This window comes from Ambystoma mexicanum, chromosome 14 (assembly GCF_040938575.1).
Source record: "Ambystoma mexicanum isolate Mex_15411 chromosome 14, UKY_AmexF1_1, whole genome shotgun sequence".
NCBI classification, from domain to species: domain Eukaryota; kingdom Metazoa; phylum Chordata; class Amphibia; order Caudata; family Ambystomatidae; genus Ambystoma; species Ambystoma mexicanum.
Window position 1 is genome coordinate 393,130,195 of NC_090940.1, and position 24,748 is coordinate 393,154,942.

A 24,748-nucleotide genomic window follows, 5' to 3' on the forward strand; every position below is an offset into this window, starting at 1 on the left:
CATTCAGATATTGTGTTGATATTGTTCATTATGTTTCGGTGCTATGTAATTTTCTGTGTATGTTTGTTATTTAGTGTGAGGGCCAGTTTACCCATGCTAGAGAATGTTCCATTAGCTGTTATAATAGGTAGGGAATTCCTCTGTAGAAGTCGGTCAAACAAGTTGTTTTCTTTATATAATGTCTTTCATAAAATGGCATATTGTGAGATGTACAAGCAGTTGTCCGCCTTACATTACTGACCCCTCACACTTGATACAAGAGATCTGGTGAAGGGAGCTGATCCCTAGAACTGTGAACATTGTTTATTGGAAATAGTTTTGTTGGATTGGAACTTTTGTGTTGAACTTGAACATTTGAACACTTGGAAATCTCAAGAGTCAATACCCTTACACCATGGAGTTTATTTAGAGTGTGAGGGCCAGAATAGGATTATGGACACAGGACAGACCTTTTGTTTGGACATCTTGACACTGGACAAATTCATTTGTTTTGGTTGAGATAGGGAAATTCCTCCTACCTTGTTCCCCCCACTTCCAGGCTGCATCCTAAATTTCTTTGGTGCCAGCCTTCTTTTTGAAGGTAATTGCCTCATTACTCGGGCGCCCTTTCTTATGGGTCATTTTGGGTCATTCACCATGTATTGACCCATTGCACCTTTTAAATGAACTTGTACGCTATTATTCACTTATGTTTCTGACATTCTTGGACATACCAATCCTTCAGTCCACTCATCCCCATGTTTTAAGCACCTATCCCCTTCTAGGGCTTACATTTTCCTTACATTCTCTCACTTTATCACATTAAATATTTCGAACACCTATTCTCTGAATCACTATCTTGCTGAGTTACTTCTACTAAGTGACTCTCTCTCTCTCTCCTGCATTCTTTTTTTCCAGACTAATATACACATGTTTTACCACCCCCTTCTCCCCACGTATTTCTTTTTGTTTTGGAACTTATTTACCTATCCCTTTCACCACACTTCTGTTTTCCAGATTGTTAAATGTTGTTTAGCGGGTCTTTTGCTTTTGAGTGCAACTTCATCTGAATTTCACGTGCAGATACATCTACTTGCTTTTTTGTGCCCTGCTTTGACCATTGACTGTTAATTCATAGTCTTCCTTGCAGTCCTGAAATGAAGTCTCCCTTAACTGGGACAGCATGACTTCAAGCACCATGCTACTACAGCAAGTGGCAGCAGAAGGAAGGCAGAGATAAGCTTGTGGCAGGAAAGGTAGCAGACCAGAAGGGGATGTGGGGGGGAATAATCAAGTTGACTTGTGAGGAAACTGCGCACTAATGCTCCTGGATACCACTGTCTCTCTTAACTGGGACAGCATGACTTCAAGCACCATGCTACTACAGCAAGTGGCAGCAGAAGGAAGTCAGAGATAAGCTTGTGGCAGGAAGGAAAAAAGGGAGGGACCAGGAAAGTGTTAAAGGAGAACAGGCGAATTTAAGATAAAGTAGAGAAAGACAGCAGATGAAATGGCAAGTATAGAACACAACTTTGGTACATGTAAGCAAAGCATCTTCCCCTGGAAGGAACAATGGGAAAAAAAGCAAGGTGGACCAAGCCAGACATTGAGGTGTCAAGGGAACCTGACAGGAGACAGAAAATACAGTGATGATAGAGCCTAATGTACGGAAATTGAAGTAGAGAGGATTGAGTCTTGAGGGGACTAAAACTGGAGCAGATAAGAGACCACCCAAGGAGGGCAGCAGATATAGCGTGGAGTAAATGGAACAAGGAATTGTGGGCCATAGAAAGAGTGACTCTGTTGACGAGGTGAAGGGAGGTATTCAAAAGAGAGTTGAAAAGAGGGTGATGCCACCAGCAGGTCAGAGAAAAGGGCAAGTAATATTCAGAATTCTCGCTCACCTGTGGGATGCAGCTGTCTTAAACCAGACTTGCTTGTATTCATCCGGTGTGGTCAAGGTTTTCAGAGATGTGTAGCGTTGTCACAACTATGAGTCCCAAATATAGGGATGGTCCTCTCTGGATGCCACCTTGGCCAAATGGTAGAACAGGTGACAACCAGATTGAACCCCCAGAAGCAGAGGAAAAAGCCCTAATGCAGAAAAAAACCTCTGTGGAAGTGCTGGGATTTCATTTGAAGCATGGATTCCTTGAAAGCTGGAGCAGTTTGTCAAGGAAGAACAAGGCTGAGATGGCAGCGGACAGAAATCTTGAACAATGAAGGAGGAAAAAGGAAGGAGGGTGAAAGCACAAGAAACAGGCGTGTAAAGGAGGATACCTGAAATTGCAACGCAAAGTCACTGTGGTGAGCTGATTTCAAATAGTGGGGCGGAACGAGAATCCCAGTGCTGGAAACTGCTGCGCACTGCAAATCAGGGCACCATCTTAGTGGAAGCCCGATGGTATGTCCGTGCATTTTGTAGCGAACAGGAGCTTCCACTGTCGCCATATCGACCAGTTGCATCTTCTGCTGTTTCGCTGGTCCAAGGGGGAGCCACCTCCTTTGAGGCTAGGGAGGTGAGCCTGCTCCGCAAGACTCTCCCTAGGGGTCTGAGCAAGTGGACCTCACTAAGAGTGACCCCCCCCTTAGGGGACAAGGACTCCCGTTCCTGTGAGGAACTCCCCAACTCAGCCACACTATCAGCATATATGAGACTGCCTACTGGGAAGAAGAATGCAACATTCGTATATGTGGCTGTAGGCAATACTGAAGTAAAACCATCAGAGAACAGAGATGTCCTTTACGAGCCTTGCACTTTGAGACGAGAAGAAGAGAGGTGAGAATATTGGACGCAGGGGAGCGCCCTGATGTGATGGGACCAAGAAGGGGCGGAGTCCAGACTAGTCGCGACTTTGGTACAGGCCAGGATAGCCTAAGGGAGACGCGGGGGGACCACCAAACAAGGCACTGGGGAAACTGCTAAACGAGAAAGAGGAGGTGTCCAGGACCTGGTGGTGGCGTGATCATAAGCAAATCTTGGAGGGCAGAGCCCCCGTGCAACTACACCGAAACCAACACTACCAGGAGAAAGCAGATCTCCCTGTCATCTGTGTCCGAAGAAGGCAGTGTCCCAAAGCGAAGCTGAGATTTGTACGCTGACAAAAGCCAAGCGTAAGGCAACACCATATCAAGAAGAGAAGAATAGCCAAACAAGTGGCGAGTCCGGCAAGGTTCCCATACCCACCTGAAGGTAACGGGGAACGCAGGAAAAGTGGGGGGCAGCCGGTTAAGGAACACATGAAGAGTACAACTAGTCAATTATAAGGACGAGTCAAGAACAGAGTTATTGAAGTACCAATGCGAAACGTGTCTAGACAGAAATCCTGTGCGGGGGAATAACATGCCTGAAGAGTCTAACTCGTCCTAGTCCCAAAGAGACACAAGGACTAAAGTTGTTTAACTGGCAATGTGGAGAGCTCATAGAGCAAGTAAAAAATTGCCCCAAAAGGGAAATGGAGAGAGACTGGAGACCAATACTTAGGAGGAAGGTATACGGTTTCATAAGCCAAGAGAGGAAGACGGGAGAGAACACGACCTAAATCCATGTCTTAAGAAATAAGGTGACATAGTACCAAGAGAGCTCTAGAATAGAAGAGAAAGCACTAAAGAGAGATCCCAGGAAAGAGACATTATACCAGGGAATCAGGTCACACATCTACTCAAGGGTGAATGGAGATACTATAAGACATGAGACAAGAGTCTGCAAAAGAATATGAAGACTCATTCGCAGCAACATATCCTTAAAGAAAGCACTCAACCTACGAGTTTTGTCCAAGAATTAAAAGAGCTTGTGTAGGAAGTATCCAGACTTTAGTGAAGAAGATTATACAAGTTTGAAACAGGTGAAACAGACATTTCATTCAGGGACTATTGAAGCCACCAACCCAAGAGAATAAGGATCTTCTCTTGGATGAATCCAAGTTGTTTATCTTTTTAGTAGGGTCAGGTAGATGGGTTTTGATCGAGGACATTAATGTAAGCCCTTCCTGACAACTGACGAGCACCCTTTGCTCTTTTAGGTAGGCAGGGTGAACGAATGAGTGTTAGGGAAAGTTAGGCTTTATCTGTATAATTTCATTAAAGACCACTAAAATGCCCCTAAAGTGTCCAACCCCTTCTGACCCGCCACAGAACCAAGAAAGAATTACCAGTGAAAAGGAAACCGAACAAGACGTCTCAAGGGTGTAGACGAGGGAAAATGCAGAAGGAAGGGGGGCTGAAAGAGCTATAAGTACAACATTCTGAAATGACGAGAAGGGAGATGTGGAGATGGAAGTAGAGGGAAGTAAAAGACCAGTTGGGTGTAAAAGGTTATTGCAGGGCAACAAAATGGAAGACAGACTCAAAAGCAAATATAAAGGGGGCCAATTCAGAGGATGAGGGGAGAGGATTCAAATGGGAAGTTGAGTTAACCAGAAGGAGAAACTGAGCTCCATGACTGGGAGGAGATCCAGGGAGGAAGGAAAGACCATGAGCCCACCAGAGAGGGAAACTGATGTACAATGAAGGGAATGCAGAGTTCCATGTTAAAAGTAAGAGGAGTAAGCTGAAAGATAGAGCAGGATAGCAGAGGGCACGGGAGGATAAAAGGATTGCAGACAAGTGGACAAGCTAGTATCCAGAATTTGGAGCCAAGCTAATAGGCTGTAGTACCCCACTAAGTAGATGAGCACCCAAGACAAGAGAGATGGAGAAAGTACTATTGACATAGAAATGAAAGAGGGCAAGAACCTCAGGGTCACAGTGAGGCCAAAGGGCTAAGGAAGTTGGGAGCGACCATGAATCCATGATGATTAACAGGTGTCATTGGGGCTTGGAAGAGAGAATTTTCACCTGGGCAAACAGATTGCATGACCTAATGAAGGTCCTCTTTAGAAGGCTTCTAGAGACCAACAGGACTGCATCTGTTATTACACCCTGGAGGCTAAGTACATTCTGGAAAGCCTGAAGCGGTCCAAGAACAGGTCAACACATTAATACACCCTGGCGGGTACGTTTGTTAGACACTCCGTTTCTACCCCAGAAAGGAATGTGTCCACATTAGGTGGAGGTTCTAACACTCCTCCGAAGGTATCGACTGACATTACTGCAACCAAGGACCAATACAGTTTGAGTCTAATACACCGCAGAAGATCATCATCCCCACCCCTTAAACACACACACCCCCTGCCCCTGAGAAAAGCACACTCTACATCTGACCTACCAAGGATTTGCATTATAAAGGACTCAGACCTTGAGATAGGGTGCACTCAAGTCTTTAACTGTAGTAACTGAGAGTCTAGTAAATACCCAACACTTATTAATTCGACCACCGCCTACACCCACCCTACCTTGATCACATTTTTGTTGGAAATCCTTTTTTAAGCTACGTGATCTGAGAGCAGCTTAGTCTTTACTCCCATCACTTCCCAACTAGAAGAATAAAGGTGCATAATCCATATAATGTGCCTATCCAGAATTATCTGTGACACTATAAGCAATGGTATTTTTGAACATAACTTGTTTGTGGATCAAGGACTCCTATTGCTTGAAGGAAGCATTTGTTTAAAGCTTACATTTTGTTTGATTGATTTATGAAATAACTTTGGGAATCTACTATGATCCCGGAGAACATATTCTATTTCTGATCAGTTCCCCATTAATTTGAACGTTATACTGGTTTGTCCACTGATAGTGTTAGCTCTGAACAAGATCTATACTGTGTTTTCTTGTTATTTCTTGCTTAGTCCTTCCAGTCTTTAGAGGAATTTCCAATTTGTACCCTAAAAACTATGACAATTTGATATTTAACCTAGTGTGCTCCACTACGGCATGCTTTTGTGAACACATTTATTGAATTGATTGGTTAAGTCAACATAATGAAAACTATGCATGATGTGGGGGTTAACGGAAAGGTTTATGTAACGTAAATTACCAATGTGCTGAGTAGGTGTATGGAAAATCCGACCTGATATAGCAAATGTGCATCATTAATGATAACAATCTGCCAAGTGCTCATAGTGTATTTTGATAACCAGGCACAATATAAACATGGTATATTGTTTATTTTGAGGAACCTGAGGGCGTCCTCACTTCTTTTTCCCCCCAATATCCTCTACTCGGGTGGCCAGGGAAATGCCATCGCTTTTGGATCCCGGCTCTGAGGCAGGATCACATGGATGGAGAACTGGGGAGGTTATTTATTTTTTATTTATTTATTCGTATTTTTAAAGCACACATCAGCCCAAGGGCATTGTGGCACTGTTACTGTTTGTTACATTGCTGGTTACAAAGTAAGGCTTAATAGTTACATTGAAATTTGCATTTACAGTACATCTTAGAGTTTCGCCGAGCGAGGAGAGCTAGGAGGATTAGGGTGTAGTGTGGGGTTATATGAAAAGTGTGGTTTTGAGTGATTTGCGAAAGCAGTACAAAGGGGGTTCTGCTCTGAGTGCTTTGGGGAGGGCATTCCAGAGTTTAGGTGCTATGTGGGGGAAGCCAATGCTGCTGGCGTTGGCTCTTTTTATGGAGGGTACGCAGAGTTGGTTTACATGGTGGCTCCTTTTGGGGCAGGCAGAGATGTTCTTGGTTATGGTTTCTGATAGGTAAGATGGGGCGGAGAGATTGATGCATTTATTCGTAAGGGGTAAGGATTTTGAAGTTGATCCTTTCCTTGACTGGCAGCCAGTGGGCATCACATCTGGCCTGAGCTATATGGTCACTTTTGGGAATGTGTAGGGCAGTGTGTAGCATGTTATTTTGTACTATTTGGAGCCTATTGATGTTTTTTGTTGAGGTGCCTGACAAAAGAGCATTGCAGTAATCACGTCTAGCTCCTATTGTGGCTCTGGCGATGGATAGGCAGTTTTGAGTGGTTAGAAAGGGTTTTATGGCATTTATAAGTTTGGTGGTGAGAGCAGAGGCGGAGGAGATTGTGCTGACCTGTCTTGTCATTGAGAGTGTTGAGTCTAGTAGACTCCATGGGTCTTTACTGTTGTGTAGACTGATATATTAGTGTTGTCGATGGTGAAGTGAGTGTATTTAGGGTTGAGTTTGGATAGAATTTCTTTGGGGCCCAGGATCATGATCTCGGTTTTATCCCCATTTAAACAGAGACCATTGATTGCAATCCAAGTTTGGATGGAGGCATATATCTGGAGGAGAGCTTCTGCGTCTCGGTCGTATTCTCCAGTCACGGGAAGGAGGACTTGGGTATTGTCGGCATAGTTCGTGTATGCTATGCCGAGTACGTCCAACATGCCAAAGACGTTTGGTGAACAAGTTATAGAGGGTAGATGCAGTACATGAGCCCTGGGGGACTCCACAGTTGATGGTGGTGGGGGCTGCGTCGGCCTGGTCTGAGTATACCTTCATAGCCCTTCCTTCTAAGAAAGAGGTTATCCAGGAGGTGGCTTTGTAAGAGAAATGGGCTGCGTTAGACAGGTGCGAGTTGAGGATGTCATGGGCGATCAGATCAAACACGGCAGAGAGATCAAGGAGGAGCAGGAGGGCAGGTTTGCCATTATCCATTATTTTGGTGATTTGGTTCTTTAAATCTAAGAGGGTGGTTTCTGTGCCATGGACTTTGCGGAAGCCTGATTCTCTTCTGCCTAGGATGGCATTAGATTCCAGATAATGTTGGATTTGGTTGTGGACGGCTTTGTCTAGGATTTTAAGGAGGAAGGGGACGGTAGTGATGGGGTGGTAGTTGTCGGGGCAAGTGGGGTCTAGGGTGTTTTTTTTTTTTTTTTTAATGTGTGTGCGAACCCAGGCTTCTTTTAGGCTTTGTGGTACGATTCCAGAGGAGAAAGATGCATTAATAAATGGTGTGATGATAGGGATCAGTGAGTCTGTGCATTCTTTGAGGATGGATGGGGGGCAGGTGTCCCCTCTACAAGTGGAAGGTTTGATGTGTTTGAGGAGGTCGGTAACTTCCGTCTCTGTGACGGCTCTGAAGACGAAGAGAGGTATTTGAGAGAGAGGATTAAGTGGGAGGGTGGGGGAGTGGAGGTGGACTGTCCCGATTTGCTAGATTTCTCTAGATTTTGAGCTATAGCTTTGGAGATTCTTTGGTTGAATGATTCTGATTTGGCTAGGAATATGTTTTTTTTTTTATACGAGGATGAGATCCCTTTGAATTCATTTAGACAGGATTGGTTAGGCGAGGATTGCCACTTGGCTAGAGCTCGAAGTTTACTGGTGCATAGTGCAGATAGTTCTTCCGTAAACCATGAGTTAGAATGCATTGATTTTTTTTTTCTTTTTTGTCTTCTAAGGGAGCTATGGACTCAGTGGCTTGGGTTAGAGCGTGGGCATAGGTGTTGGCTAGAGAGGTGGGGTCGTTGTTAAATGGAGGTTTAAGTTCAGGGATAGCGAGAAGAGGTGCAAGGTTGATTTTAGTTAGTTTTTTCAAGCTTCTGACTTTAGCGGGTGGGGCATACGAGAGCATCTTGCGATTAGGAATGGTGGGAATAGCGTATTGAATATAGTGGTGATCTGTCCACGGGAGGGCTGAGATTTTAGTAATGGACGAGGAGCAGTTGTGGTCTGCGATCCAGTCAATGGATCAGCCTTTACAATGAGTGCTGTGATTTTATGGTCAAACCCAATGTGAGTGAGTTTTTTGGCTAGGGAGGAGGCTGCTTTGTCGTTAGGCTCATGCAGGCCTAGGTTGAGGTCACCGAGCAGGAGGGTTTTGGTCGAGCTTTTTAGGTTATTCCCTATGATTTGTAAGAGGTGCTTTTGGTAGTCTGGTGGTGAGCCTGGTGGCCTGTAGGTGATTGGGATGTTTATGGTACAATTGGGGAGAGTGACAGTTTGACAGTGAGGAGATAGCATTGTTTTCCCACTGTTGGTTGCAAAGTCTAATGGAGAGGGTGTCCTTGAAGATGAGGGCTACACCTCCACTGTTGGATGTCTTGCGGTCCTGTCTCAGGATAGTGTATCCTTGAGGGAGGGCAAGGGAGATGGAGGGGCCTGATGCTTCATGGAGCCAAGTTTCGGTGATGGCTAGTAAGTCAAGTTTATGGGAAGTGATGAGGTCATTGATCTCAGTGCATGTGCTGGGAGGGAGCGGGCGTTGATAAGCGCGCATTTCAATTCGGTGTGGGATGGTGTAGGTGGTCCTTGGGCGTGTATGTTTTAGTTAGGGCCAGGGGGTGTAGTGAATGAGTGGTTGGAAGGTTGAGAGGGATTGGAGCTGGGTGCGGTGCATTGGATGTGGGGATGGGTGTGGGGCAGCTGGTGGTGTGGAGGATGTGTGCGTGTTGACAGTGAGGAAGTGCGAGAGCTAAGTCTGATGTTTCTAAGGTAGGTAGTGGGCGGGGTGCTGCGGTGAGTGATGTGCAGCTTAGTGCATGCTCTGAGTCTACGGAGTCTGAGGTGGAGGAAGGAGTAGTCCTTGAGCTTGATGGTGTGGAGGCTAGGTTGGGTGTTTTGTAAGGGGCTAGACGTGGTGTGACTGTGGTCTAGTGGTGGTGAGAGTTCTGTGTGCGTGAGGGAAATGCTGCTGATAGACCAAAGGGCCAATGTGATGAGTGAAATAGCGAAGAGGGTGAGGTGAGGTGAGGTGAAGTGTGGTGTGCTGGCGCTTTCGAGAGGGTCATGGGAGAATACATTTGTGCAGTACAGTGACAGTATTATGTCTAATGCTAATGCAGATCAGGCTAAGCAGTTTCAATAAACATTGTGGTATATGTCCATGCAGTCATAAGTGGCCAGAGATACGCTGGGTGTGGACGTGGTATTCATAAAGGCAGTATTACATATGACCAATATAGGGAGTTCATACAGAATAACTAGGCAGTTTCAGCTTCAATAGGCATTGCAACAAGACACAATGTTAGGAGCTGGCATGGCATATATAAATGCAATATTGTATATAACCAGAGCTAGGTAGGCTAGCTAGTTGCACATCAGTAAGCAGATATGGTGCTTGATTAGCTAGTTGTTGTGGGCTGTTACAAGTCAACATGGTAAGTGAGTAAGGCAGGTGCAGTCAGTGGTAGAATTACCAATGTGCATAGTACGAAAGGTTTAAGAGCGGCAGTAGACAATATGGTCAATTAGATTGAAAACAACAAGCTCTTAGATACAGTATGATAAAAGGTGCTAGAAGCAGCAAATTCACAAAATACAGTATATCCAAGTGGGCTAAAAGCGATATGCTGCCATATGGCAGTTTGGCAGAATGGGCTGCAGTCGAGTGGTTCACAAAGCAGTAGGTGGCCAGTTAAACAGGATGCAATAAGTTCTCTGAATGCATAATGCGGTTAGTGCAGGGAGCACATGATATAGTTTGCATGTATTGCGGCGTGCTGGTAACAAGTACTTTTAGGGTCTAGAAGCCACAGATGGGTGTCGGAAGTTTTTTTGTAAGTTTCTTGTGGGCGTAGTTTGTGGGAGGCTTTGTACGGTGATGCATGAGTTAGACTTTGTGGGGTTCTGCGTATGCCGTGGATTTAGGCTCGGCAAGCTATAATTATTGCTGTGAGCGAGTGAGCATATGGATGTGTAGGATGGAGACACCTTAGGAGGAGTACTTACTGCGAGGAAGGCGTCGCAGAAAGACTGCTTGACCGATCGCAAACCGTCTCGGACAGGCGCAGACCGGTCTGGTGTCTTATAAAGGGTGCCTTGCAGGAGGGATGCCGGCTCTCGCCTACCGGCGGAACTCAGCTGGTAAAATGCTGCTGTGCGCCAATACGCGTCGGGAAGGTGTTGCTAGGCAACACAGTGCAACAAAACAGTGGCAGCCATTTTAGTGAAAACCATGTGTCTTGCACCGTGGTAAAGGTCCCGGGAGGTTAGCTTGGTGGCAACATGCTCGCCTTGGAAGCAAGACGACACGAAACAACACAGGTTCGATCCCCGGATCCGCACTTAGAAACCTCTGGGTATTTAAGCGCTTTATAAATATGAAACTAAGACAACACCGCCTCGATGCCCCCGGGCTGTGTGAGTGCTTTAAAAATGCAAATAAATAAAATGGAATAATATCGTACCACGTTAGAGCAGTGGGTCTTTGCGGAGTCGGATCGTGGCTCCTCTCTGAAGCAGGGCTTCTGCCCTAGCTTGTGGATCATGCCGCTGTAGTCAGGATGGCGGGAAGGGTGTCCGAGGTGCGGCCGTGGGGTGAGCTGGCCGTGGGGTCAGCTGGCAGGGACGATGGGGAGTTGGAGGGGGGGATGTCTTTGGGTGAGACGCGGTGTCCCCCATTTCCATTCCAAGATGAACCTTCAGTTCCAGCAGCTGTTATGGGATCTTGTCACCCTTTTCCCTTTCCTTCCTTCCAGGATGACCCTGGGAAATGGCACCAAGGTAAGCAAAATAAAAAGAGGGTGAATAAGAGGATGTCCGCAGGCAAGACATGGTATCGACCTTTCCGTTGTAATAACCAACCTTGCCCTCCCCCTGCCTTTATAGGCTGTTACCAATCACTTCCCCTTCATTTCCCCTAATTCATATCACTATAGTACTGGGACGAGGAAGAGGTGACTAGGAGTGGTACACACCAACAAGTAATTTCACCACTCTGGAGGCCTGGAGACTGTTGTGAAGGTCAGACATGTCCCAATAATGCCACTAATTATAGTACACAAGGGCTCACACCTGCAATCTGTTAGGGAGACCTAGGTGTATAAAGGGTGTATCCAACAACATGAGCAGGGTAGCCAGCAGGAGAGACACCAGGCTCAGAGAAGCGGCCCTGAGAGGGTTGACGTCCTGCAATGAGGAAAGCTGGAGAGAATCCTGTCTGGAGGCTAGGACGCCGGTGTTGTGCTGTCAGGAAGCTGTGACAGCAGAGTCAGAGCGGCTGTGAAAGGAGCACATCTGAGGGAGTCCCCTTTGCTTAGTGCCCACAGCCAGAGGTGTGGGGGACGGAGGACTTGCAAGCTCTGTGGGCCACCGATAGCGCCTTTGAGAGAGACGGAGCTATCAGCAGCTCACAGCGGGGTTTGTGCCAGTTGAGTACTGTTGGCGGGGACATAGAAAGGTGTATGCAGGGCTGACGAGAGAGGGAGACCGCCCTAAGGAGTCGCTGACAACCGGTGAGTGAAACAGGAGGACCACTCATACCGGGGGCTACGGCGAGGCATATGGTGATGCCAGTTGAAAGGCACTCTGTGCAAGTGACCGCAAACCCGAAGTAAGGACTTGAGTGCTACGAACAAACACTCAACAGTAAAGGAAGGAATTTAAATACAAAGCATGTGATATTGAATCTTGAACTGAAGGAACTGATTTACAAGTATTATTGAATACCGAACTGAAGGAAAGCTTTGTGAAGTTTATGAATGGATTGGAAACAAGTGTGAAACACATGTAATGAACATTTTAAAGGCAAAGAATGCAACGTTGTGAATGAAGTGAAAAGCAAGTGCTGAACAGTTATAAAATGTATGAAAGCAAGGTGGTGAAAAACAGTAAACACAACAGAGTGAGTTGTGTGGAAGAACACACTGTGGCAAAACCAAAAGACTGGCAAGAAGAATTCAGAGTAAATGCAAGCTGAAGCACAGGTGCGGCGAAAGGGTTATCGGTTGTGTGACCTGTAGTGGGTGGACTGTGTGGTTCGACGAGTGCGCCTAGATCGAGGAAACCTTATCTGGAAAACCAGGAAAAGTCCAGATAAACAATCGTTATTGGTAACCAAGTTTGCTGAAGTGAATGGTAAGAATAGCAATTTGCAGTACCTGAATTTGAAGAGGTATTCAAGGTGACCTGGAACTGGTTGTGAGAATTCAGAGACTTGAAACTGATTATACATTGGCGAACTAAGTGTTGCAGCCTTGGGGAAGGGAACCCCAAAGTCCCTTTTGGAACTGGCAGCCTTGGGGAAGGGGACCCCAAAGCCCCTTTTGGAAATGGCAGCCTTTGGGAAGGAGACCCCAAGGAGCCTTTTCGAACTGTGGGGAAGGGACCCTTAAAGCCCTTTTGGAACTGTGCTACTTACTTGGGGAAAGGAACCCGAAGGCCTTTTGAACTGCTTTGAACTTGCGGAAGGGGAGCTGGAAAGTAAGCCTAGAGCTGGAATAAGGTCAGAACTTTATTTGTAACACTTTATCGTTTGTTACTGACATCCTTACACATTGTATAGTTTAGTTGTGAGGGTAGGTATAGGTTTTGGCACAGACTTTTAAGTTGAACTTACTGACTCGGACTGTGCTTAGTTAGGCCTTACACCATCCTGACATTTGAGTTAATAAATACATTTGGTTTGAACGTTGAATCTGTTGTCTGTGTCTAGCTTCATGATGCCTTCACATTATGCTAGCTAGGTTCAAATACACATGTATAAAAAGGGAGAGGATAATATAGGTCGTTTTAAAATATTTGGCACCATGTAGTGACATTGCCACTTTGACTTTAAAATGTGCTTATATTCGTATTTATTGGTGAAAGACAAAACTTGACGGTAGCAATCCCTTTGCTGTGTGCTTTATCATTTGGAAAAAGTATTTGAGATGTGGTGTCATTAACTGATGGATTGATGAAGGAGTTCATGTGTATGTAGGACTTGAAAGGTGTGGGGTTGTCCGTTTGAAGGAGGAATCCTAAACCATCCTAAGAGGAGATGGCCATGCAGGAGTACCAAACATGAACAAAGACTCATACTAGAATGCTTGTAGAGGTGTGTAGCTCGATGCGTTGTCGCCAGGAGACTCATACTTAAGTGCAAAGTCCACCAAGACCCTCGGTGTAATTACAGTAGCAGGTCCTGGTCACTTGGGTCAGTGCTTGTCCAATTTGTCATACACTTTCTGGTTCAGACTAGTCACCTGGGAGGGTCTTCTGAGGGAGCAGTGATGCAGAGGTGCTGCAAGATCTTGCCCACCATGATGGCATGGGGACTAGTCTTTACAGGTAAGTCAGCAGAGGAGCCATGACCATTACGAAAGAGTGTAGCAGGCAGTCTGCTGGCATATGGAAAGAGCTGCCTCCAAGCGCGAGAATGAAAAGGAGCCAGGAATGAAAGTAGTGTCTTGTTCTGGGCTCAAATTGGCGGTGCTCAGCTCCGTCACATGGATGGGGCAGTCCTCAATGAAATGTGCTATTTTCCCTATTTAAATAGATCTGTTAGGATTGTAACGGGAGGGAGGACGACAGGCTGCAGGTCCATGGCCACCATATTGGGATGCAGTTTGGTCTTTAAAGGGAGCGTTCAGTCAGGTGTGCATGTACATCTGGGCAGCACCAAGCAAGGAGGCTGCCAGCAGATGTAAATAGCTTCATCCAAGTGCAAGAATGAAAGGGGGTCAAATGCAATGCGACTACAACTTTTACATTGTCATTCTCTACATTCATAAGGGTGGCAAAATAAAATACCCAAGAGGTTCTCGCAGCATTGTAGATTTTTGGGGATGAAATTATAATTGTTTTGTTTACACTTGCTTTGTAAACAAGAGTTTACTGTGGAATTAAGAAAACGAGGTTGATGGTCAACCAAGAGCCTTCATATCTAAGTGGATGTTGGTGACAAAAGGTCCAATGATATGCAAAACACCTTTCGTGGGCCAAGTAGCATTCATTGTTCTTCCTAGGAGTGAGCTGCTGTTGGCACTCTGCTATAGATAATTAAAGCCTACGTTTGTTTGCAGGGTTGCTCCTTTTTTTTTAACCCAGTTCATTGGAGGAACCAAGCACAGTTGAAGACTGGTATAGGGCCAAGAATATCTCTGTACACAGGAGGTGCTTGGCATCGATGTTGTATTGCAAAGCAAGTGGGGCAAGAGTTTTTAGAAGCCTGAAACCAAACCTCGTTGAAATCTGGACACATTGCTGTAAAGAGCATTGAATCTAGTTGGGTATCGCCAACATTGTAACACCTCGGAGGAAACTTTCCAGGTTGTGTGACAAATCTTCAGATGTAATCACTTCTCCGCTGGGGGGGGGGGGCTTCCCATGTGGCCATGGAGCTGAAACCGCTCCCTAATAGTCCCCTGAGGGTGCTACTCAGCGCGAGGATCACATGGGTTGGGATCCTCCCTATGGGGATATATATATATATATATATATATATATATATATTGCACTCCAGAGGGATACCGCAAGAGGGACCGGTGCTCTGCGAGGAAAGCAGCCGGGGCAGACCCAGGTGCTGAGACGCAGAAGTGACAATTGCCATCAGACACGCTGAGTGAAACGAGAGGCTTGCTGGGGAAAGCACAAGCAGTGCAGCACTGCGGGATCACGCAGTCCAACTTCAGGAAAGACTCTGAACAGGGTCAGGAGCCACAGAGCTGCTGCGGCAAGCCGAGCATAACGCCGACAAAACAGAGAAAGACACTGGGAAGCCCACAATCGATCGGAGGGCTGCAGCCAAGACCCTAAATGTATTTGGGTTGCTGAGCCTATGGCTTGGGGACCCCAGAGGGTAGAGGAAACCCTGAAACCAACAGTATTCAGAAATTGGGGGAAAGAGGATAACCCCTACAGGACACTAAGAGAAACATTATCACAATACTGTAACAAGGGGAATAGGGTCTGGGTCCCTTACAAGAAAAGATTGTATCAAGTAAGAAAAGTACCAAATCTTCTTTGTGACAGTACTCGTAGGGAAGGTGCTGTCAAGAAGGTGAAGAGAACCATGAGAAAAAGTCATACAATCGCAGTACTTTGCAGGAGACTAAACCACGTCTGCATGTGAGAGCAATAGACTGTAAGAAGAACTGTGAGAGTAATACATATGGGAACAGTACTTGGCAGGCGAGTAAACCAAGTTTGTGTTTGTGACACAGAGGGCTGTAAGAAAAAGGAACCAGCTTGGGGGAGTATCCAAGCCACTCTTCATCGCAGTACCTGGTAGAAGAAAACCAGGTCTGCAAACCCCAGAAGACAGGGAAGAAGAACCTGGCATAAGGCCGGGTGGGGAAGGGAGACATTCCTCCACCAATTGTTGAACTGTTCTAAATCTGAGGAAAGCTGGGGAAAGGAGACAATCCCCCAACAGTTGAACTGTACGAGAAGCCTGAAGGAGGATGGTTAAGGTAGACATTCCTTAACACTTGAGACTGAACTTTTACATATTTGCGAACCAACAGCTCCCTTTTTGTCCAGGGAAAGGCAGCCATGCCTTTGGAATAGGAAAATCTCCTTTTTGATATATTTTAATATAGAGTGTGAGGATTCTGACAGAGGACTGTGGATGTTTTGCTATTGGACATCCTGACTGTAACAATTAGTGTTTTCGGTTGAGGCAGGGAAACCCCTCTTGGAGTTAGGGCAAGATAGGATGTTCTATTCCTTTACCACTTTGAATAAAGTGAGAGGTTAGTGAAAAAAGGGAGCAAATACTGAAAGAATATTGAGAGATTAGCAAAAGTGATGTCGTATAAAAACCGAGGTTCACAAACGGAACTCTGCACAGTTTGCTTAATTCTCAGTGCAAACAATATTTTCTACAGTAGTGAGATATTGGTTTTTCATCTACAGAGTAGCTTTCCCATCCCTGATGCCTATATACACACTGCTGGACTCCAATACTCTACAATATAGTGTGCTTGCTTTCCTTATGTTATAGAAAATAGTCAGTAACCCTAATTTCTACTGGTCTTTTTTTCCTTATGCTCCAAATACGTAACTCTGGTTTTCTGAACATTAAAACTCAAATTCCTTGCTTTAGACCACTCTGCATTTTTGTATGTAGTTGGATGCAGATGAGAAATCTACTGCACCTGTTTTAGTATGACTATGATATCAAAGGACGCCTTGCTTATGCTTTCTGCAATCACGCTTCTTCATTATCAGTTGTTTGGATGTGTACTAGTACACATTGCCTTGCCTATATGTAACTGTATTTCTCTTCGTGCAGTGTTAATGTTGCCCTGCAAATGGGACCTAAGTAAATTAATAAAATACCGCCACACATGGCGCTTGACAGTAGTTCCACTTTAGTGGCATCATTGAAGGAGGCATCAGGGGGGTCTGGTTGCCCAGTTTAAATGTTAATCAAGATTATGCTCATGTGATTAATGACTGCTGGTGCACCCAGAGTTAACACATCAGTCTTCTTAGATTTTACTGGACTTTTTTCTTAGCTTAGTGCAGACCACACGTAGAGACTTAGAATCACATTGATCATCTATAGGACAATAAGATATTAATGTATTATGATTTACACAACTACTGGAGTGGACAAAGCCTACAATGATTTTGTATGGCAAATTCAGGTGAATATAGACGTCCTTAACGACTACAGTAATAATTAATATCGACAGTGAAGTATCCTCATACTCACTATTTATGGATCAGTGGCCATTGATTAGTGGCACGTAGTGTTTTGTGTATTGAATGCAACCTAATTATGAGAAGTAGTTCTTGAAGCTACCCAGCTGTGGTAGCGTATCGCTCTTGACATATTGTTCTAGTATTCGGGCAGGGGAAATCGCCAAACGTATTGTCCTCAGTTGGCATGAATCCTCGGCTCCTAGATAATTCCATCTGTGTTTGACCATTAACCATCACAGTTGATTGCAATTATGACTTAAATGAATATGCGTTCCCATCAATTCTGTTGCTTGGGTTTACTCCCTCCAGCCACGTGTAAAGCAATGATGTTTTATTTGGCCTGTTCATTGCCAAATATGCCAAATATTCCCTTTGTAGAGCTTGGCAGTATAAATGTTTTCCTGAACCATGACCTGCAGGTATGGGGAAAATTCTAGTATAATACCTATCCTGAAATGTAGAAGTATTCATGTATTTTGAAAACATTTTATTTTTCAGGAAATCGCTAAACATTTTGATATGGAAACTGATGGCTACGAGGTGGTGGAGGAAGCCATAGGGACAATGACTGGTGTTGCGTGGTACATCAATGACATGAAGAGAAAACATGAGCATGCAGTTCGTCTTCAGGTCAGTAAAGAGCATAGGCACACCTCTAGTAAAGCTTGATTGACTGATGGGTGAATATATAATCATCCTTTTTCAATGAGTGCTTGCCATATGTATCTCTTGCTTTCCTTTGATTGCTTGCAATTTCACCTTAGTAGGCCAATCTTTTGGGTAAAGGGCAGAAGCTGGCCATATGTTTGCAATTGCTTCCATATATTTTTGCCTTTCATTGGATTTATCGGGACGCTGAATGTTCTTCTTTGCTATTGTCTGTGCAAGGTGAGCTCTCCCCACTCTATGGTCAGAAGATCTAGCCACTTGGTTTCACTTCAGGCTGCAGGGTATATCTCATTGTCCTGGATCTTTGGCCACTTCATGTATGGGGCAGAGCTTGTTGAAATTTAATGTAGACATGACCAGGAAGCGATTTTTGCAGCAGGAGCAGCTGCTGAAGCCAGGTGTAGCAGAACAGATGGAATGCCTTTTTGAACTAGATCATTCCCTTGCACATAATCAAGTTACTGAACCTAGACCTTCAGAAATGGAAATCAACATCCAGTCACAGGTTCCAAAGGCTGAAAGACGAGGCTGTGGGGAGCGATTATCACATTTTAACTCTTCTCTGGTGAATGGCGGATTCTATTCTCTATGGACATTAACTCATTTCAGAATGTTATCTTAATTAAAGAAACACCTGGATTACATTCTTTTTACAATATGCTCCGTTTTCCTGCAAAATTTCAGCCCCAGGATAAGCCAGCATTTGCAGCAGCACAATGCCTCTATTACTGTTTAGGAAGATGATGGTTAATTTGCTTTAATTTAGAAGTGGTGGCATAGCAACTTATAAAAATACATCATAAAGACTTTAAAATCCACAGGATACATAATATAATATCAAATTCTTATTTACAGATTAAAAACTGCAAGTTACTAGCTTGTTACGGAAGTGTAATTCATAATGCAGTTAAAGTACAAGAGGTTTTCAAAAAACGACTTGCAGACACCAAGGCTTAAATGAAAAATCTGTCAATGCATAAATTGCATCATTTTACTTAGCCCTTTATGCAGTTTTTCTGCCCTGTTAAATTGTCTGACACTGTAATTCCTTAAACAGGAATTTAGTGCGTTTTATATCAGCATGCAGGGGAAATACAAATGGAAAGGTTTTTGGGGGTCTTCTCCTCTGTCATACAACACACACACTGACTGGGAGACCAAGGATTCCAACTGTGTAATAATTCTGCCAAAGGTAGTCTCTAAAAGTACAATTTAATAATCGAAGTGCATTTTGGGGTTGATTTAATTGTCAAGTTACGATTTGTATTCCAGATACCCTCTTTAATCAGCATGCAATTCCATATCCAGGGATCCCATTCTCATCTTCAAGTTTGTTGGACCGTACAAATTCCCTGGAGGATTTTCTAACCCGCACGGCCCCATCCCACTGTTCATATTTATAGGGTTCAACCACAAGTGGCTGCGTTTCGGTAGATTACTCAGATAGTGAATATGCGAATACCAGTCTGACAAATTACATCTTCAGTTGCCTCTCTACTTTGAGGTAACTGAGGAGGTCGTTCATAGAAGTATCCAATACAGTAGTGGCTTTAGTATGACTGCTGAGTCAACGTCCAGCACATCTAGCTCCAAATGGAGCAGACGATTTGGAGTTCTCTGTACCCTTTTAAAAAATATTTTATAATGTTTACAACATTGTGGCTGAACTGCACCCAAGTGTCTCCATATTAATAAATGTTGTATGAATTTTGAGATTCCAGTACCTGCTCCTTCATTACACATATATAATTGTTGTCGATCATTGAGTCATGCTTCTTTCAGGTTGGCTTCCCCATCCATTGTTTGATGAAAACCTGATGCCCAGATAATGAAAAATGGACACCTCTTTGATTAAAGAATATCTGATTGGCAAAGTGAACTTCTTAGGTTTGCCCTGCCCACTGAGCAGCTCATATTTGTTTTTCCTGCATTAATTCCATACCTATTAGGGAACCGAACTCAAATGTTTCCTTTGGCTTCTCTGTATCCTGGAAATCAAGACTGCATCGTCGCAATACAGCAGAATACTGACCCTTACCTGGCCAAGCTTCTGGTTGTCCGCGGTTAAATTTGAAATTTGCTCAGCTATGCAATTACTATATAAGCAAAAAAGTTTTTGCACTGTGAGACCTTTGCCTGACAACTTTCTCAATTGGAAACAGGGCAGTGACTTAGGTGCCCAAACCCCATTTTAGCTTATTTTAAATTGTGTAAATCTACTAGTATTTCGAGAAGGCGGGAAGTGGGGTGATAGGCCTCTAGGTTTCCCAGAGTTTAGACCAGGACACACCATCAAATGTGGTCTTGAGATCCATACACACCAGAAAGAGCTTTTCTTACTTAAAAATGACCTATTTCTGCATAAGAAGATGATCTGAATCTATGGTCAATGGTGCTAAACCGGCCTGTACATAAGTAACAATTTCTTCTTCATACAATCCTCTACATTGGAAAATGAACAACCAATTTTCCTCCGACATAGCCCTTTCTCTTTTTAATTCCAAATGTTTTAGTTTTCTTAATTGCAGCTCAAAATATAGAGAAAACAGAAATGTGCAGTTAAGGTTCCCTTAAAGAACCATAACTTTGTCACCAACATGAAATGACTTCACATGTTGCACTGGGGGACATGGAAACTAGCCTATTGAAAGTATTCCGTACAGTCCATGTTGGCTTTGTTTCATATTGTCCAATGATACAGAGGCAAGCTTGAGTATTACCGTTTCCTGCTCAGCTGTTTTCTTTTCTCCTGCCTTGTGAGAGCTCTGCTTACATGCACATCAACTGTGATGTTGTGTGCAGCATCATGAGGAAGGCTGACGTATGCCAATTTTCAATTTCTTTTTTCAGTGGGGAAACCGAACACCCCTGCCTGAATCTGTGGCCGATTGAAACAGTTTCAGCCCTCTAATCGGTCAGAATTCCTCATTAAATTAACCAATCCGCTTTCATTTTACTGTTGTCCCTCTTTTTCCCCCCAAGACCAGAGTCCGATTGCACAATAGCAGCATGACCCATACATTTCAAATCTCTCTGACTTGATTGTTCCCTTTTCTAGGCACTTTTATCTAGGTATTTTATACATATTACTGAACTGATTTTCACTAGTTAAAGTGAGGATCGGTCGTGGGACCAGACACCAGCCTTTCATGAAAGTTCAGCGTATGGTGCCAACTGTTGTTGGCATCTGAAAATGTTCTTTTAGTCCATGTAACCTTAGCTCCAGTCGCTATCTACGACTCGGCTATAGATGCACATATGCGCTTTTATGTGCTTATACAAACATAGTCTAGCAATTAGCGTTTTGAGAAATATTTTGTCTGTATTATACCGCTTCAACATTCTGGCATGTCCATTGCCTTTCTATTGGATGGTCAGTTAAGCTTTTTTTTAAATGTGGTGATCCACTCACCCTCTTATGTCACATGTATTTTACAAATCTGGTTTGTACTAATAATAAAGTAGTGTGAATAGGCGTTATGTAGCAAACAGATGTTTTATCAGCCAAATCATAAAATGCCTAAACTGGTACCCATTCTGTAGCTTCGTTCCATCAAGCATTTGTATCCATTTAGGATCAACTCCATGCTAATGCCCGGTTTATCATCTGTCAATGCAGGAGATTCAGTCGTTGCTGCTCAACTGGAAAGGCCAGGATCTGACCATGTACGGTGAGCTGGTCCTAGAAGGGACATTTCGTATTCAGAGGGCCCGTAATGAGCGCACACTTTTCCTCTTCTACAAGGCTTTGTTCATAACCAAAAAGCGAGGAGATCATTTTGTCTACAAAACTCACATTCCGGTAAGCAGTTGTCATTTTTCAATGTGCTTTTTTGTCATTTGTCATTGCAGGAAATACTAGACAATGGTGCATTGGATTTCGAGTCCATCGGTTTATTTTGACAATGCTTATATTGTGTTTGTCCTTTCGTATTATTGAAGGCAGTAGACATTACCATACAGTCAATGGACTGCAATTCCACCTCAAACTGCTCCAGGCCTCCATCTAAGTTTTGACAGTGTAAACGAATATTCAGTGGCGCACCCAGTGTCCAATTGGAAAGTGTATACACTTCCTAAACTCCTTTTTCAGGCAATCGCATCAACATGCACATTTTGCAACACGTTAAAATAACCAGTATAAAAGAAATGGGGTACTCCACAGGGCGGGAGAGGGGAAAGAAAGAGTGGATGCTGCATGAAAAGTGGTAGTACAGATTGCTTCCGACCATTAGAGGGCAACTGCTTTCCTATGTTAAAGTTAACGTCCGACACTTGTAGAAGTCGGTAGTGAAATGTATGTTCAATTAAATTATTCGGAGCTTGATGCTTTATTTTCCATGCAATGCATATTATTATTTTATTAGGTGAGAAGATGTCCTTGCTTTATTTTGGCATGACAGCTTATTTTTTTCTGATGCAATCTGAGTAGCCTGCACTGCTCACTGTAGGGGCTACTGTGGTGATGAAACCAAGATGGTCATTAAATAACATTTGTTATTTTAAAACCTAGTTTTCTCCCAAATCCTTGAGTTATGCAACCTAATGTTCATCTATGATGGCTGCTAACATATACATCAGCCAATGGGTGAAATGGGGGAGGGGGGAAAGTTTAGCTCTGTGACTGCTTTTACACTGAACTGGTAATGTTGTTCTCCTCCATGTTGAAGCTCTTCTTTCTCTTGTCTAGTCTCTTCAAATCACATTAAATCTTATGATACATCGCAAATGTGCATCATTTTCCCCATTGTGCTATTGCTGCACTAGTTCAAGATGTGTGCCTTGTGTACCACACAATCCCTTTTCATATTTTTCTTATTCCATCTCAGTGCTCCAGCTTGATGTTAATCGAAAGCACCAGGGATTCGCTGTGCTTCACCATCACCCATTATAAGAACAGCAAACAGCAGCACAACATTCAGGTACACAGTGGTGATAAAGTGAACAGCAATATTATGCCACAAATAATGTCCACCACTCTGTCTAAAGTTAATTTTGTCCATATGTTTGTGTAAACAAATAGCAGAAGAGCAGCCCAGAACCTCAAGACTTGCAAGCAAAAGACAGAATTAAATACAATTTCATGTGTTTATTTATGTGGTAAGCAGAGTTAATGCCCCAGCTTAGTTTTTGAGGGTGGCAAGACACTAGGGACTGGGTTTTTTTCTGGCTGCTACCCGATGTGCCTACCAGCGGGTGGAAGGAGTGGGATCCTGCAGAATCGCTAGGCTACCAAAGTGCAGTTTGTTGCATGTCCCTTCTTGAAAATCACCCGGATACCTACCAAGAGGGATTTTTCGAGGAACCCCTGAAACAAGAATCGCATGTATAGTTGTATGACAATGGTCACTCTAATATCCAGAGTATATCCAATCTGCCCTTATCACAAGTTTCCCATAGTCAAACCATGATGGGCAATGTGCTAGTTGGGCTCTGTCAGACATAATCAGCATTTTTAGAGCCAGGCAACCGTAGTCCCTGTGGTTTGCTGGAGAGACAGTGACACCATGGTTCAGTTCCCTGTAACCACAGAATGCTATAACTGCCCAAACCAGCCCAGAAAGGATTCCAAGATGGCAATGGCTTCAAGAGCCGCATTTCAGTATGTGGAAAGAACAGTTGAGGTAAATCAACCAATTGTCTGATAATAGTAAAATCATTTAGATGGATTTGAAAATCTGTTAAGGGAAACGCAAAGTATAAGAAAAATCCAAAGTACTGAAACAAATGCAGAGTGGCCCAAGCAAATCCTAAGGGTTGACACTGTTCTCAAGTGAGGGACTATAAAAGAGCATGGGTTAACCCATAGATGGGGGAATAAACAAAAGACTGAAAGGAAGTTGACACACTTCCAACTCCGCTCTGGATACTTGGGGAAGAGTCTGCCTGGGAAAGGTGGTGCATTCTTTTGCGATGGTATGTCCAGACCTGGGTCAGAAGATTGCTGTAGCTAAAATCCTAGCTGCACCTCACTGATTATGCCCAATGAGGCTGAAACATGTCTGTGGTTTCTGGTGGTCGTGTGCAGAAAACATACAAGCAAGCAGTTCGGGCTGGACTGATTTGCATATGGGTTTTCCACTTCTGTAATGGCATGGGAGGCTGAAACCGATGGTCGGGAGGGTTGGCCAGCAGTTGCCAGTGGTTAAGATGTATTCATAAGCTTCCAGCCATCAACCTTCAGTGTTGTGTTCATGGATATGGGTCACTTACTTCACACACGCCTTGGGCAGCCTGGAAATATGATGCATGCTTTTACTGTGCCTTCTGCTCAGGTGTGATGGCACAAGTCAGTACAATTTGAATTAAAAGAGGGGAAATGTAAACAATATGGACTCCCAACTATTTCATTTATTTTCTATGGACTGTCCATTATAATGTTATAAAGCATTTAAATGAGACATCTTCAGTTTGATATTTTTCACCCAAACGTTTTAATTTAATATCAATACTTTAGTTTTTACAACGTAGCCTGTGTGAATGTTTCTTTTGATTTCCTTTACTTTGTCTTTTTTTTTTTTTTAAATATGTGAGAACCTTTTTTCCCCTGCTGTTAACATAATATATTCCGGTTCATATTCTGCCATAAACCTGCAGCAAAGGCTGCTCTGTTTTCCGGTTGGGCTGATATGACCCACTCAATTTGGTCATCTTTAACTATGGCCTGCCTTCGTCATGTTAATCTTTGAAATAAGCCATCTGCTTTTCCTTCTGTGTAGGTCCGAACAGTTGAAGAGAAACGTTTGTGGACTCATCACATCAAGGAGCTGCTTTTAGAAAACCATCACGCCATTATTCCTCAGAAGGTGATCTATTGCAATGTCCGGGGATCTTAGAACAGAGCTCTGATCTGTACATTGGATCTACTTCACAAAGTGTCTACCTGGCA

The 24,748-nt window shown here is 43.9% G+C and overlaps 1 protein-coding gene across 1 annotated transcript in view; it reads left to right on the forward strand.

The window, feature by feature from the left end:
* The window catches only part of PLEKHG3 (pleckstrin homology and RhoGEF domain containing G3), a 352,319-nt gene that overhangs the window by 136,702 nt on the left and 190,869 nt on the right, over positions 1 to 24,748 (forward strand). The window contains exons 7-10 of the mRNA XM_069638314.1: positions 17,689 to 17,820; positions 21,479 to 21,661; positions 22,689 to 22,781; positions 24,579 to 24,665. Coding sequence (XP_069494415.1) covers positions 17,689 to 17,820; positions 21,479 to 21,661; positions 22,689 to 22,781; positions 24,579 to 24,665 — 495 coding nt within the window. The remainder of the gene's footprint in view (positions 1 to 17,688; positions 17,821 to 21,478; positions 21,662 to 22,688; positions 22,782 to 24,578; positions 24,666 to 24,748) is intronic.